General features: G+C 40.1%; 1 protein-coding gene across 4 annotated transcripts in view; it reads right to left on the reverse strand.

Moving 5' to 3' along the window:
• Positions 1–713: 713 nt before the first annotated feature.
• Positions 714–17,784, reverse strand: part of TEX12 (testis expressed 12) — a 31,857-nt gene continuing 14,786 nt past the window's right edge. For all 4 annotated transcript variants that reach the window (XM_075838777.1, XM_075838776.1, XM_075838775.1 and 1 more), the window contains exons 3-5: positions 14,673–14,772; positions 14,545–14,596; positions 714–1,191 (exon numbers count right to left, since the gene is read on the reverse strand). In XM_075838777.1, coding sequence (XP_075694892.1) covers positions 1,047–1,191; positions 14,545–14,596; positions 14,673–14,772 — 297 coding nt within the window. In that variant the 3' untranslated portion in view covers positions 714–1,046. The remainder of the gene's footprint in view (positions 1,192–14,544; positions 14,597–14,672; positions 14,773–17,784) is intronic.

The raw sequence follows: 17,784 nt of genomic DNA on the forward strand, positions 1-17,784 counted from the left end.
GCCCTTGCATTTTGATTAACAGTGACCTATAACCCTTCAGCAGCTGTGAAACTAAAGTCCCACCATGCCATGAAAAATACTTAATATCATGGGATGCTGACACTTGTAGCTTCCCAACGGGTTGTAAATCTCTTACATGATGAAAAGCCGAATTAGCTACTAAACAGTTAAATATACACAAGGCACATAAATAATACAAGCGACCATTGAAAACACACTGAATAATACATAAAAGCATTTAAGAGCTCTCGAAACTACCGGGTAGCTAGGCATGCTGGGCAATGTAGGTGATGACATCATCGGAAAATCAAGTGACTACTGCTGGGCAATTTAATTCCTATTTTCACGGAAGTCGATGAAGTGAGCAGTTTATGCGCAGCCTAAGGGCTTGTCCACACGTAGCAGAATTGCTGCTTATTTTCCATCTGGAATTTCAGAGGTCTGTATCCCCAGCAACCAGTGTGCCACCAACTGTATGACTCAAAATCTTCTTTAGCTGGAACACACATGGGGCAATCCTGCCACTCACTCTATGGGGTAATGCAGCAGCGTGGCTGTGTTTAGTTCATTTCAGTTACACTACATCCAGTTTGATGCCACCCTGTTCTGAGTGTAATTATCTATTGTGTTTCTGCTCTCTACTGTTTTATATAAGGCTTGAACCTCCCACGTGCCAGGATGTGTTGTAGGACTTTAATGTACAAATATCAAACTGTATTTTACAGTGCAATATTTATTCTGTTGTTATAATAATACTACACAAAATATAATACACAAGACACTCAGGATGTTGCTCTCCCCGGCCTCTTCCCTCAACAGTGATTGGTGAACAAAGGCGGAAAAAGGATGTGGTGAATTTCAAAGAGTCCCCCCCCCCTATCCAGATTCTAGCCCTATCACTATTATATTGAATGTGTAGAACTTCTTTAAATAATATTGTGTCACTTTTATATCGTCTGAAAAATATGTCACAATTACACAACTTTTGTAAACAGCTTCTATTACATTTATAATTTGCAGCAAAATAAATTGAATTTGAAGTTCTTTCATCTTTGTAAAGTCTTTGCAACCATGGTGAGATGGCTCCTAAGGTTTTCCTTCTTCTGTCTTATCTGAACTTCCAATGATCTGGCTTCTTTCAAAATTTCATCAAACTCATGAACATGTAGTGAATCCACAGCAGAACGTTCACTGAATTAAGGAAAATTAAAATGTTAAATTTGGTGAAATTATTTTAGACATTCATTGCACAACCTGACAACTGCCTGTATGGTAAGAACATTGTCCTAATGCCCTGGAAGGCAAATGTCTAATTTTTATCCACTGATTGAATCTTAGGACAAGTGTTGCACTTTCCATATCCCTGGTGACTCTTTTAGAAAGGGTCCCTAGAGTGAATGTCAACCTTCTCACACCACGTTGTTTTTAGGTCCACAATATTATTAACTAATTCATTTCTTGATATATCTTACTGCTTTATGTTTTATATAGCATTATTCTTACTGTATACTGTTTATGTACCGCAGTATGCAGTAAGCTCCCTCTAGTGGTGGCTGCAGGCAGCCAGTGTGTTATCTCTACGTCTATGCAGGGGATTTGGAGCTCTGTATCTGAAAAACTGAGTTCCAAGCTCTATAAAGATATATAAAGAGAAAGAATAAAAATAGAATTTTCTCTGTATCAACACAGCAACAAAAATGAGCAGTTGCCTCTACAGCTTCCCCTGGTGCATATTAGCTGTTTGCTAGTTGTGTCGGCTGCTGGACCCCCGCAATTAGATCATCGGCAGTGGGCTACATTAAGAGAGGATGTTATCTCCCCGGACAACCCCTTTAATGAATAAATCAGGGAAAACAGCTGATAGCAAAATGATGATTTCGTGGACAGCTTTCTTATATCTATGGTAAGCTTTATTTTATTAGCTTGAAATGGTAATATTAATATATCCTACAATAATTAGAAAGAAAACCCTCACACACCCCTAGTATTACAATTGTATTATCATCCTGACTATGATAGACTATGACTTTAAATATTATTACCATAACAAGGTAAATGCAATTAATAAAAGCAGACTTCTAGTGATTATCACAAAGAATTACAAGTATGTGTGTTGCAGGGTATACAATAAGAGCGGCCAATTTTGGTAGTAACAATGAGCGCAGATCAACAAAAAAGCTCGTCGATCGGCGCTCGTTTGCTCCTTTTACAAGGAGCTGGTATGATCACCCGATGAACCACCATTTGCTCGTTCATCAGCAGATTGTTGCCCTTTTCACACAGGGCAATGATGGGGAACGAGTGTTCATATGACAAAAGACTGATATGTTTGCCACTGTATAGACATACAGTGGAATATGTCGCACATAGTAAGAAAATATACCACCAAGTATGCATGAAAAAAAAGTTTGCCGACACATTGGCCTGTGTAATATGGCCTTAAAGGGGTTTTCCACAGGATATGTCATAAATGTCAGATAGATGCAGGACCCATCGCTGGGACCTGCACCTATCTCTAGAACGGGGCCCCTAAACCCTGTCCTACCTGTGTTCCCACTGACTTCCGAACGTGTTAGATGAAAACAGCGTAGCTCTCTGAGCTATGCAGTTTCCCTAAGTCCCGTAGAAGTGAATGGCAATTACGGAAACAGCCCAGCCCGCATGCTACGCTGCTTCCGTAACTGCCATTCACAACTATGGGAGTTACGGAAACAGCGTAGCTCAGCGAGCTACACTGTTTTCTTCTTACGTGGTCGGGAATCACAAGCGTGAATGGGAACACAGAGCAGTAGAACAGGGTCTAGGGGGCCCCGTTCTAGAGATAGGTGCGGATCTCAGAGATGTATCCTGTAGATATGTCAGAAATGTCCCTGATGGGAAAACCACTTTAAGAGTGCTCTGTTAGTTTAGAGAAAATCATTGGGTCTAACCGGTGTTTTTAAGTGTCCAAGACTATTAAGGTCCTTTTAGATGGCTCAATGCTGGCCATGAAAAGGAGCACGGATCAATGATACAGCAGGTCGATCGGCGCTCATTAGCGCCATTCACAAGGAGTAATCAAAATGTATGGAAGCGAATTGTTCATCCCCATGTATTTGCATCAAGTTGGCAGCACATCTGCCTGTTTACACGGGGGGATGTGTGACCGACTAGCGACCATTTTATTTTTTGTTCACATATATATGAAAAAGTATCCACAGGGATGCTCTTGTGTTATTAGATCAGGTGTGAACCACCAAAATATAGTCTATGTATGAGGGGAAGGGATGAAGATGGGGAATAGCGACGTAACAAAAACAAAAAAAACTTTTATTATTATTAAAATAGATGCTTCTGCATACTTAATATGATATTAAAATATAACACTTATTCAGTGTGTAAATTGTTAGCTCGGCTGTGCTCAGTATATGCTACCAGCGGGAAACAGGGTGAACGGTCCCCTACAACACCCTATATGTTAAATAAACCCCACCTGGTTGGTTTTATTCTATTTTATTTGAAAACCACCAAATGGGATTGAGGGATAAAGACCAACTTTAGTTTAAATTCTACACATTATTAGTATTATACTGTAGTTGTGAACAAGGCAGTATGTATAATTGGCTCAAATATGAGTGAACCAAGGTGTAAACCACACTTGTATCACTTACTGTGTGAATTGTCAGTTATTTACTGTAGGGAGTGGTAGCAACACGTGAAGCTCTCTCCCTGTGCTCTTAGGGTATGTGCACACACACTAATTACGTCCGTAATTGACGGACGTATTTCGGCCGCAAGTAGTGGACCGAACACAGTGCAGGGAGCCGGGCTCCTAGCATCATAGTTATATACGATGCTAGGAGTCCCTGCCTCTCTGCAGGACAACTGTCCCGTACTGTAATCATGTTTTCAGTACGGGACAGTAGTTCCACGGAGAGGCAGGGACTCCTAGCATCGTACATATGTATGATGTTAGGAGCCCGGCTCCCTGCACTGAGTTCGGTCCACTACTTGCGGCCGAAATACGTCCGTCAATTACGGACGTAATTAGTGTGTGTGCACATACCCTTAGATTATCCAGCGTGCTGCGGAGCTTCCTGGTTAGCTGTGTGACAGCTACAAGCAGACAGCGTGTCTCACTGCCTGCTTTATAACACTGAGCTGTGTGACAGTGCAGGTGATCGCACAGCTTATAACTCAGGGCACATGGAGCTTCCTGGCTAGCTGTGTCACAGCTGATCGTGCAGTCCTCAGCTAAAAGCCGACAGCGTGTCTCACTGCCAGCTTCATTACACTAAGTACCCGGTCATTGATTCAGTGAACAGGGGTGTGAAATTCAAGTATGCTCTACCTAATCCCTCAATAGTGAGCTTCCCTATCTAACAGCCGGGGACGAGGGATTAGGTAGACCATACTTATATTTCACAACCCGGTTCACTGAATCAATGACCGGGTACTTAGGGCTTATTCAGACGAACATGATATACGTCCGTGCAACGTGCGTGATTTTCACGCGCCTCGCACGGACCTATATTAGTCTATGGGGCGGTGCAGACAGTTCGTGATTTTTAAGCAGCTGCGTAAAACTCACGACATGTCCGCTCTTTGAGCGTATTTTGCGCATGACGCACCCATTGAAATCAATGGGTGCGTGAAAGTCACGCGCACCACACGGAAGCACTTCCGTGGGACGCGCGTGCTTCGCACAATGGAGTGTCATAATGATGGCAGATGCGCGATAAAAGAACGCAGCCGCGCACCATATTATCATGACACACGGAGCTGTTAAGTGCCTTTTGTGCACGCAAAACGCACACGCTCGTGTGAATCCGGCCTTATGGTAGTGAGACACGCTGTCTGCTTGCAGCTGTCACACAGCTAACCAGGAAGCTCCGCAGCACGCTGGTTAATCTAAGAGCACAGGGAGAGAGTTTCACATGTTGCTACCACTCCCTACAGTAAATAACTGACAATTCACACAGTAAGGCCCCATGCACACGAACATAAAAACGCCCGTAATTATGGCACGTTTTTACGGGCCCATGGACTTCTATTGGCCACGGGTACCTCCCCGTATGCTTACGGGAAGGTGCCCGTGCCGTTTAAAAATATAGAACATGTCCTATTTCAGGCTGTAATTACGGCACGGGCAGCCCCATAGAAGTCTATGGGGCTCCCGTATTACGGGTGACTACGTGTGTGCACCCGTACTTACGGGAGCGTTGCTAGGCGACGTCAGTGGATAGTCACTGTCCAGGGTGCTGAAAGAGCTAAACGATCGGCAGTAACTGTTTCAGTACCCTGGACAGTCACTACCGATCACAATATAGATCAATGTGTAAAAAAAATAGAAGTTCATACTTACCCAGAACTCCCTGCTTCTTCCTCCAGTCCGGCCTCCTGGGATGACGTTTCAGCCCATGTGACCGCTGCAGCCAATCACAGGCCAATCACTGGCTGCAGTGGTCACATGGACTGCAGCGTCATCCAGGGAGGTCGAACTGGATGTCAAGAGAGGGACGCGTCACCAAGACAACGGCCGGGTAAGTATGAATTTCTTTTACTACGGAAAGGGCTGTCCCTTCTCTCTATCCTGCACTGATAGAGAGAAAGCCTGCCGATTACTGCAGTGTAATTTTGCAGAGAAAACGTGCCCGTAAATACGGGTGGAATACGGGTGACACCGGACCCGTACTTACGGGCACGTGTCCGTAAATACTGGTGCAATACGAGTCGAATACGTGTGACCAAGGACCCGTATTTACGCCAGTATTTACGGGAGGACAAAAATACGTTCGTGTGCATGAGGCCTAAGTGATACAAGTGTGAAGAAAGTGGAGCCAAGATCCAGCGCTGAGTGTGAGTTAAAAAGGAACTCCTGTTCCAATTTTATTGAAATAACAAAAATTTAAATGAACTAAATAGGATAGTTCTATAATGCAGCAGAGTACAGAGATGAGTGATGGGTGAAGGATCAAAGTAAGCCCTGTTCAAATGTGCCTACGCGTTTCTGACACGTCTGTGTCCTTATTCATGGCATGCATAGGTACTCTGTATTCACTCCTGGCTTTTATTTCCGGTTTAGTGTCTTCAAAAGGAAGATTACTCATCAGGTGTGTCTATCGGGATTGACGAGTCAAAACAGCCGGTAAGTATATTGCCGGTAATTCTTGGTTTATTGAGAATAACTGTAAAAATTAGATGGTATGGTGTGTAGTGACAATAGAGAATGTTATAAGAGTATTTATGCAAACGAAATTCGTTTGGAATAAATGATTCGTTCACGAATTGCAATTTTCTCGTGTGAGATAATATTAATGAATGAAGCGTAATTGAAATTGGACCCAGAACAATAATGATTCTAGGGGAAATGGGAATAGAAAGGAATTTCGGCTTTATACTTTTATAATTTGCGGCAGATTAATTAATTGGTGTTAATATTAGTTATTAATGGCAAAAATTGATGTTATTAAATTATATGTCGCAAGGAAAGCTCAGGATGTGAGGTCAGAGTACATGCAAGAAGTAGACTAGAGAAAATGACAAAATATAGAAGAAAATCAGAGAATTAAAAGCATAACTGTATGTTACTGAGACAATAAATGTTAGACTCCTAAAACAGACAAAAAATGAAAAATTTCATGAACAAATGTGTCTCGAATGATAAGAATAAAGTATAAACGATAGTATTACATTTATAAACATAATGTGGAGTGACATATATTATTTTTTTGAATAATATTCGACAATGTGAAACATGAGTTCCGATATATACTGTGAGAATGTAGGGATACTGTCTGTTGAACCTCTATTTGCATATAATGTTAAGGTTACATGTACAATTAAAATGATACATGTGTATAATTCTAGTTTGAATGCGTTGGAGAATGTTTAACCCCTTTAGTGACCACCAATATGCCTTTTCACGGCGGCCTAGTCTAAGTCATGCATGGGTGTCCCGTGCAGGCTGGAGCCGGGACTCGGCTGTCTCATGACAGCCGGGCTCCTGCTCCAACCGCGGTCAATAGGGACCACGGCACGTCCTAATAGATTTAGGGCTTGTTTAGACGAACGTGTACTACGTCCGTGCAACGCGCGTGATTTTCACGCGTGTCGTACGGACCTATGTTAGTCTATGGGGCAGTGCAGACAGTCCGTGATTTTTGCGCAACGTGAGTCCGTTGCGTAAAACTCACGACATGTCCTATATTTGTGCGTTGTTCGCGCATCACGCACCCATTGAAGTCACTTCCGTGTGACGCGTGTGATTCGCACAACAGCTGTCAAACTATGAATGTAAACAGAAAAGCACCACGTGCTTTTCTGTTTACAAACATCCAAACGGAGTGTCATAATGATAGCGGCTGCGCGAAAATCACGCAGCCGCGCATCATATGGGGCTGACACATGGAGCTGTTAAGTGCCTTTTGCGCACGCAAAACGCTGCGTTTTTTGCGTGCGCAAAAAGCACACGCTCATGTAAACCCGGCCTTACACTGACAGGCAATAATGCTTTGGTATACTAAGTATACCAAAGCATTATAGCAGCGATCTAAAGATTGCATAGTGAAGTCCCATAGTGGGACTTAAAAAATAAGTATTGTGAAATAAAAATTAATAATAAAAATGACAGTAAAAAATAATTGTATTTTATTTTTTTACATAAATAGTGGTTTTATTTAGTAAAAGTGTAAAAAATAAATAGAAGTACACATATATCGTATCGCCGCGACCGTAATGACCGAAACAATAAAGTTAAGGCTGGGTTCACACGATCTATTTTCAGGCGTAAACGAGGCGTATTATGCCTCGATTTACGCCTGAAAATAGGGCTCCAATACGTCGGCAAACATCTGCCCATTCATTTGAATGGGTTTGCCGACGTACTGTGCCGACGACCTGTAATTTACTCGTCGTCGTTTGACAGCTGTCAAAAGACGACGCGTAAAATTACAGCCTCGTCAAAAGAAGTGCAGGACACTTCTTGGGACGTTTTTGGAGCTGTTTTCTCATAGACTCTATTGAAAACAGCTCCAAAAACGGCCGAAAAAACGGTGCAAAAACCGCCGCGAAAAACGTGAGTTGCTCAAAAAACGTCTGAAAATTAGGTGCTGTTTTCCCTTGAAAACAGCTCCGTATTTTCAGACGTTTTTGGCTCAGCGTGTGAACATACCCTAATATGTAATTCAAACTGCAAAAAACAATGGCAAAATTGCTATTTTTTTCCATTACCCGCCAAAAATGTCATAAGAAAAGTTAATCAATAAGTCCCATATACCCCAAAACAGTACCAATCAAAACTATGGCTTGACCTTCAAAAAACAAGCCCTCATATCACTATATTGACGGAAAAATTAAAAAATTACGGCCTGTGGAAAGCGACGATGCAAAAACAAATAATTTTAGTTCAAAAGAGTTTTTATTGTGCAAAAGTCATAAAACATAAATTTTAAATTTAAAACGCATAGAACTATAGTGGAATTGCAGGGTTTTTTTCTATTCCCACCCAAAAAAAGTTAATAAAAGTTAATAAAAAAATGATACAACTAATCCCGCAAAAAACAAGTCCTCATACAGCTATGTCGACAGAAAAATAAAAAAGTTATAGCTCTTTGAATGCAACTATAGAAAAAAAAAAATAGCTTGGTAATTAGGGCCTAAAATAGGCTGGTCACTAAGGGGTTAATTGTATGGAACTGGCTGTCCAACATATGCCGGCAACAATAGTAATTGTTTAGAGACGGGTTTGGCAGCATTGTTGAATAACAGACATGAATTTAAATTGGAGGTTTCAAAAAACTATCTGATTGTTTGAATGCTTATGATTATCTAGGTCTGGTGTAAGATTACAGGGAATGGAGAGGGATAGAAAGAATACATTTTATTTAATAATGGAACATTAGTTCCCGTCTTAAATGATCTTCAGTTTTCTAGTTGTGCAGCCCACATACTTGAGGTTGCATTCTGTACATTCAATGATATATGTGACGTGGTCACTATTGCAATTAATGTAGGATTTAATTGGGAAACTATTAGTCCCTTCTGAATCTTCAAGATCTCCTTATGATCTGGAAAGGTGATATGTTAGCCATACCAGATTTCATCAAGTATTTAAATAACAACAGTTGTAATCTTAAATTCACCCATCAATCTGAAGTTCACACTATTTGCTTTCTGGATCTTGAATTACTAGCTACACCAGGTATTACAATTCAAACTAAAACATATCGTAAACCCACTTCAGGAAATACTATTCTACATGCCCAATGCAGTCACCCAAAACATACCATCACATCTATACCAGGAGAAATGGTTAGGGCAAAAAGGAACTGTAGCCAAAAACGGAACTATCACAAAGAACAAACACAGATATGCCAAAGATTACGCAGCAGAGGATACCAACAGTGGACCTTAGACAGAGCCATGGCAATAGTAGACACTAAACCAAGGGAACTATTACTTCACAAAAATAAAAATAACCTCACGAACAAGAGTTCTAACATTCCTAATAAATTGCAGGAAGGAGATAACCCTGAAAAACCGACTTTAGTGCTAGAATACAGCAATCAATTCACAGAAATTAAGAACATCATACAGAGATACCTTCCCATCCTTTATGAAGATGACAAATTAAACAAAATTCTGAAGGATGGGTACCGCATAGTTTCACGGAGGGCACCCACATTGGGGAACACACTGTCTCCCTCTTTATTCTCTTCACACATAATTAAACCCACTTGGCTACAACACAAAGGTTTTTTCAAATGTGGTTCACATCCCTGCAAGACATGGCACTTTGCCCAACCCACCAAAGATTTTGAAGATTCAGAAGGGACTAATAGTTTCCCAATTAAATCCTACATTAATTGCAATAGTGACCACGTCACATATATCATTGAATGTACAGAATGCAACCTCAAGTATGTGGGCTGCACAACTAGAAAACTGAAGATCATTTAAGACGGGAACTAATGTTCCATTATTAAATAAAATGTATTCTTTCTATCCCTCTCCATTCCCTGTAATCTTACACCAGACCTAGATAATCATAAGCATTCAAACAATCAGATAGTTTTTTGAAACCTCCAATTTAAATTCATGTCTGTTATTCAACAATGCTGACAAACCCGTCTCTAAACAATTACTATTGTTGCCAGCATATGTTGGACAGCCAGTTCCATACAATTAACCCCTTAGTGACCAGCCTATTTTAGGCCCTAATTACCAAGCTATTTTTTTTTCTATAGTTGCATTCAAAGAGCTATAACTTTTTTATTTTTCTGTCGACATAGCTGTATGAGGACTTGTTTTTTGCGTGATTAGTTGTATCATTTTTTTATTTACTTTTATTAACTTTTTTTGGGTGGGAATAGAAAAAAACCCTGCAATTCCACCATAGTTCTATGCGTTTTAAATTCACGCCATTTACTGTGCGGCGTAAATAACATGTTACCTTTATTCTATGGGTCGGTACGATTACGGAGATACCACATATGTAGAGATTTTTTATGTTTTATGACTTTTGCACAATAAAAACTCTTTTGAACTAAAATTATTTGTTTTCCAAAGGCCGTAATTTTTAAATTTTTCCGTCAACGTAGTGATATGAGGGCTTGTTTTTTGAAGGACAAGCCATAGATTTGATTGGTACTGTTTTGGGGTATATGGGACTTATTGATTAACTTTTCTTATGACATTTTTGGCGGGTAATGGAAAAAAATAGCAATTTTGCCATTGTTTTTTGCAGTTTGAATTACATATTAACTTTATTGTTTGGGTCATTACGGTCGCGGCGATACCATATATGTGTACTTCTATTTATTTTTTCACTTTTACTAAATAAAACCACTATTTATGTAAAAAAATAAAATACAATTATTTTTTACTGTCATTTTTATTATTAATTTTTATTTCACAATACTTATTTTTTAAGTCCCACTATGGGACTTCACTATGCAATCTTTAGATCGCTGCTATAATGCTTTGGTATACTTAGTATACCAAAGCATTATTGCCTGTCAGTGTAAGGCCGGGTTTACATGAGCGTGTGCTTTTTGCGCACGCAAAAAATGCAGCGTTTTGCGTGCGCAAAAGGCACTTAACACGTGTGATTTTCGCGCAGCCGCCATCATTATGACACTCCGTTTGGATGTTTGTAAACAGAAAAGCACGTGGTGCTTTTCTGTTTACATTCATAGTTTGACAGCTGTTGTGCGAATCACACGCGTCACACGGAAGTGACTTCAATGGGTGCAAAAATCACGTTGCGCAAAAATCACGGACTGTCTGCACTGCCCCATAGACTAACATAGGTCCGTACGACACGCGTGAAAATCACGTGCGTTGCACGGACGTAGTACACGTTCGTCTAAACAAGCCCTAAATCTATTAGGACGTGCCGTGGTCCCTATTGACCGCGGTTGGAGCAGGAGCCCGGCTGTCATGAGACAGCCGAGTCCCTGCTCCAGCCTGCACGGGACACCCATGCATGACTTAGACTAGGCCGCCGTGAAAAGGCATATTGGTGGTCACTAAGGGGTTAAACATTCTCCAACGCATTCAAACTAGAATTATACACATGTATCATTTTAATTGTACATGTAACCTTAACATTATATGCAAATAGAGGTTCAACAGACAGTATCCCTACATTCTCACAGTATATATCGTAACTCATGTTTCACATTGTCGAATATTATTCAAAAAAATAATATATGTCACTCCACATTATGTTTATAAATGTAATACTATCGTTTATACTTTATTCTTATCATTCGAGACACATTTGTTCATTAAATTTTTCATTTTTTGTCTGTTTTAGGAGTCTAACATTTATTGTCTCAGTAACATACAGTTATGCTTTTAATTCTCTGATTTTCTTCTATATTTTGTCATTTTCTCTAGTCTACTTCTTGCATGTACTCTGACCTCACATCCTGAGCTTTCCTTGCGACATATAATTTAATAACATCAATTTTTGCCATTATTAACTAATATTAACACCAATTAATTAATCTGCCGCAAATTATAAAAGTATAAAGCCGAAATTCCTTTCTATTCCCATTTCCCCTAGAATCATTATTGTTCTGGGTCCAATTTCAATTACGCTTCATTCATTAATATTATCTCACACGAGAAAATGGCAATTCGTGAACGAATCATTTATTCCAAACGAATTTCGTTTGCATAAATACTCTTATAACATTCTCTATTGTCACTACACACCATACCATCTAATTTTTACAGTTATTCTCAATAAACCAAGAATTACCGGCAATATACTTACCGGCTGTTTTGACTCGTCAATCCCGATAGACACACCTGATGAGTAATCTTCCTTTTGAAGACACTAAACCGGAAATAAAAGCCAGGAGTGAATACAGAGTACCTATGCATGCCATGAATAAGGACACAGACGTGTCAGAAACGCGTAGGCACATTTGAACAGGGCTTACTTTGATCCTTCACCCATCACTCATCTCAGTACTCTGCTGCATTATAGAACTATCCTATTTAGTTCATTTAAATTTTTGTTATATCAATAAAATTGGAACAGGATTTCCTTTTTAAGTCACACTCAGCGCTGGATCTTGGCTCCACTTTCTTCCTGTTGTTCACCGCTGGCCGTGCGGGAATCCGGGCGCTGTCTGTCCCCAGACACAACTAATGGTGAGCTGGAAGTTTACCTCCCATCGTAACTTTTGTGATACAAGTGTGGTTTACACCTTGGTTCACTCAAATTTGAGCCAATTATATATACTGCCTTGTTCACAACTACTGTATAATACTAATAATGTGTAGAATTTAAAATAAAGTTGATCTTTATCCCTCAATCCCATTTGGTGGTTTTCAAATAAAATAGAATAAAACCAACCAGGTGGGGTTTACTTAACAATATAGGGTGTTGTAGGGGACCGTTCACCCTGTTTCCCGCTGGTAGCATATACTGAGCACAGCCGAGCTAACAATTTACACACTGAATAAGTGTTATATTTTAATATCATATTAAGTATGCAGAAGCATCTATTTTAATAATAATAAAAGTTTTTGTTTTGTTTTTGTTACATCGCTATTCCCCATCTTCATTCCTTCCCCTCAAACATAGATTTTTTGTTCACATAACTTGTTCATCGGCTGATCTTTGCCCTGTTGACACAGGGCAATGATCGGGAATGAGCGTTCATTGGCCCGTGTTTAGCTCTACTGGTAAATATTAAAAGAGGTTGTCAAAAAATGGATGCAAAAAAGAAAATCAGACATAACATAGATCATGACGATCTCTTTCTAACAAAGCTAGAACCAGTCCCGTATCTTACATGGATCCAGAGATCTCCCCATTCATTGCTCCATTGCTCTGCTAGAATTTTTCAGACTGGCAGCTGAGGGGGCGTGTCTTTTCTACTGCAGCTCCTCCCCCTCCCTGTCATATCTTGTATAGGCAGATCGTTCTGTTTCACTACCGCTGCCTCCTCTCTAGGAAAAGATTTATAAATGCCCCCCATGACATGTCTTTATAGAGGGAAAGCCCAGCCTTATGCAACTGAAGAAGAGGGAGAACCTGCAGCTTACACACAGTGAGAGGATGAGTACAAGAGGGGAGAGCTCCATGCTGTATGTAAGCGGTGCTGTATGTAGGCTCTCTCTTCATATAAGCAAATTACCGTCTCTCCTGTGTGAGTCTCCATCTACACTACAAGTCGTGTTTCTGATAAAAGCTTCTTCTCTACTTTACAGTTGGAGAGTGGAACTGAGAATGTACGTCACACCTCATTCAGCTCAGTAAAAGCACGTACACATTACTATACAGATTAAACACCAGGGTGCGCCATTATAATGAAGTAAAGCGAAAATCTTGCAACTGGAGCATTTTTGTAAAATTAAACAAATTACAAAACAAATTAATTTTAAATACTGAATTATATTGCAATGATATTTAATACTAGGACAACCCCTTCAAGTACTGCCCTGCCAGGAATTTCCTCCGCAATTACATCACCATAGTAATACAGTTGCCTGCAGTCCTTGGAGGGGGTTGTGGCCATTCCTGCACAGTGTGGGCTCTGTTTGCTTGTGTGTCTCTCTACACATATACAAGCTGTACATGGCTCTGTCCACCTAATAATTTGCACAGTGGAGACAATGGGATGGCACTCACAATGACTGACAAGAGACATGAGGGGAGAGAAGGGACGAGAGCCCAGGGAAGATATTGATGTAGTGACAAAGGCTTGTAGACAGAGGAGACTGGGAAATCAAATTTCAGCCCCATGAGATATCAAGATGCATACACCTTCAATAAATAGACGTTGACTGGTCTGGAGGAAATAAAGCTGAACTTTGTGTACACGTCATTTCTGGAGCATTGTGAATTTTTAATTTTGGGTTAAAGATACAGTTAAAATATGCAGCATTTTATAACCCGAAATGTATATGAAAATCCTTATAGACTCTAATTGTAGAACTTCCTTTTTTTTGAATGTAAAATACATTATCCTAGAATCATCATACATTACCACTATAGATATTACCTATTCATCGTAGGTAAAGGATTGGAAGTGTGTTTACCTCAGAGTCTTTGCATAGTTAGAAAACAGAAGGTTTATTTCCTTGCTTAAATCTATAAACAGAAAAAAAAAACGTTGAGACAAATGCATAAAAGAATGGTTCATGCAAAGAAATGATATAACACCAACCTGTCGTCATGGTCTCAATGTCTTCAAGCTGCGCGCTGTCTGACACAGTGGAAGGTGGGTTTGTGGGTGGTATAAACTGAAGAGTTTCAGGATCTATATTCTGTTTTAAGTTAAAATAATGTCACTCATTTACGAATGTGATTTTACGTTTATAACCATTCATTTGTAATAAAATATTCTATCATAAATATACAATGGCTACCTTATTTATTTTAAAGAAGCTCTGCCAACAAAACTTCTAGGTTATGTTCACACGTAGCATAATTGCTGCAGATTTTCCGTCCAGATTTGTGGGCATAAAATTGGCAGTGTAACACAGTAACGGCAAAGTGAATGAGATTTAACAAAGGGAGGGATCCGTGAAAATGTAAGAAAGTAGGACATGTTCTATTTTTAAACGGATCCTTCGCACGCTCCGTTGAAACAATGGCCGTGTGAACGGCCCCATTGAAATACATGCGTCTGTGTGACGGCCGTTGTTTTAACAGCCGTCACACGGTCGTATACTACCGTCGTCTGAATTCGTCCTAATTATAGGGAACAAACCTTCACATGAACTATTGTTTGCCCGATCGTTGGCCTGTGTAAAAGGGCCTTAAAGAGGCTCTGTCACCAGATTTTGCAACCCCTATCTGCTATTGCAGCAGATAGGCGCTGCAATGTAGATTACAGTAACGTTTTTATTTTTAAAAAACGAGCATTTTTGGCCAAGTTATGGCCATTTTCGTATTTATGCAAATGAGGCTTGCAAAAGTCCAAGTGGGCGTGTTGAAAAGTAAAAGTACAACTGGGCGTGTATTATGTGCGTACATCGGGGCGTTTTTACTACTTTTACTAGCTGGGCGTTCTGATGAGAAGTATCATCCACTTCTCTTCACAACGCCCAGCTTCTGGCAGTGCAGATCTGTGACGTCACTCACAGGTCCTGCATCGTGTCGGCACCAGAGGCTACAGTTGATTCTGCAGCAGCATCAGCATTTGCAGGTAAGTAGCTACATGGACTTACCTGCAAACGCCGATGCTGCTGCAGAATCATCTGTAGCCTCTGGTGCCGATGTGTCCTCGCTCGTCTGACACGATGCAGGACCTGTGAGTGACGTCACAGCGTGATCTCTGGAGAACACGGCTGTGTCTGCACTGCCAGAAGCTGGGCGTTGTGAAGAGAAGTGGATGATACTTCTATACACAACGCCCAGCTAGTAAAAGTAGTAAACACGCCCCGATGTACGCACATAATACACGCCCAGTTGTACTTTTACTTTTCAACACGCCCAGTTGTACTTTTGCAAGCCTCATTTGCATAAATACGAAAATGGTCATAACTTGGCCAAAAATGCTCGTTTTTAAAAAATAAAAACGTTACTGTAATCTACATTGCAGCGCCGATCTGCTGCAATAGCAGATAGGGGTTGCAAAATCTGGTGACAGAGCCTCTTTAAGACAGATTCCTCACTATAACACATGGATATACTCTGCTATACTGCTACCTAGTGTTTCCGTATGAATATATTCACATAAAACAGCAGGTCAGGAAATGAAGTGCTGCACTAATTGCTGCCCCAGACAAAATGTATAGGGGATAAATGTTTAACAGTTCACAAAGCCATAACATAAGACTTCCATTAACCCCTTCGTGACCAGCCTATTTTAGGCCTTAATGTCTAAGCTATTTTTTACGTTTTTCCATCGTCTCATTCAAAGAGCTATAACTTTTTTCTTTTTGCGTCGACATAGCTGTATAAGGTCTTGTTTTTTGCGGGACAAGTTGAATTTCTTAATAGCATAGTTTTGGGGTACATAGAATTTATTGATTAACTTGTATTAACTTTTTTTGGGGGGAATAGAAAAAAAATAGCAATTTCGCCACACTTTTTTGCATCCTTAATTTAAGCCGTTTACCGTGTGGTATAAATAACCCAATAACTTTATTCAGCGGGTTGTTACGATTGCAACGATACCAAATTTATATAGATTTATATAGATTTACACAGTAAAAACACTTAGTTTTGAAAAATATTTGTTTTTGTGTCTCCATATTTCAAGAGCCATAACTTTTTTAATTTCCGCCGATGCAGCTGTTTTTTTTTTTGAGGGACGACTTGAAGTTTGTATTGGTACCATTTTTAGGGCAGGAGTCACAGAAAACAGCATTCTTTGCATTGTTTTTTTTTATTTAATTTTTTTCAGCGTTCACCGTGCGGGTTAAATAATGTAATAACTTTATAGTTGTGGTCGTTACAGAAGCGGCGATACCAATTATGTGTAACATTTTAACTTTTTTTTGTTTTTTTAATAATTCTGCAGTTTGTAAGGGGAAAGAGTGGGTTTTTCATTTTTTTTTTACTAACTTTATTAAACTTTTTCTTTACTTTTTTATTAGTCCCACTAGGGGACTTCACTGTGCGATCGTCCGATCACTTTTCTAATACACTGCAATACATTTGTATTGCAGTGTATTAGTGCCTGTCCATGTAAAACGGACAGGCATCTGCTAGGCCATGCCTCTGGCAGGGTCGGCTCCAGGTTTATGTGAGGCCTTTGCGGGGGAAATTATGGCGGCATAAAACGTCACTTTTTGCCCCCATATAGAAGTTACAGATGTAGCCATCTCTATCTTTACTTTTTAACGCATTAAATAAACTGTGGCAAGATCCTTTACCTTTGCTTTTTCAATGACTTTTCAATGGATAGTGTCAACACAGCCCCCTCCCCGGGAGTGCCTCAACGGAAAGGCAAACGGAAACCTTAGCTTCCGTTTGCGTCACCATTGATCTCAATATTGACGGAAACGTTGCTAATGGTTGAAGTTTCTCACCGTTGTGACAGGGTTCCGTTGTTTTTGACAGAATCAATAGCGCAATCGACTGCGCTATTGATTCCGTCAAGACAACGTAACCCTGTCACAACATGACAAACGTTAACCATTAGCAACGTTTCCGCCACTATTGAGATCAATGGTGACGAAAACGGAAGCTAAGGTTTCCGTTTGCCTTTCCGTTGAGGGGTTCCCCCGACGGAACCCCTCAACGGAAAGTCAACACTGATGTGAACAGGCCGTAACAATGAAAGCAAGAAAGATGCAAAGATAAAAATGGATGCGTTATAACGGATG

This window comes from Rhinoderma darwinii, chromosome 10 (genome assembly GCF_050947455.1).
Source record: "Rhinoderma darwinii isolate aRhiDar2 chromosome 10, aRhiDar2.hap1, whole genome shotgun sequence".
NCBI lineage: Eukaryota > Metazoa > Chordata > Amphibia > Anura > Rhinodermatidae > Rhinoderma > Rhinoderma darwinii.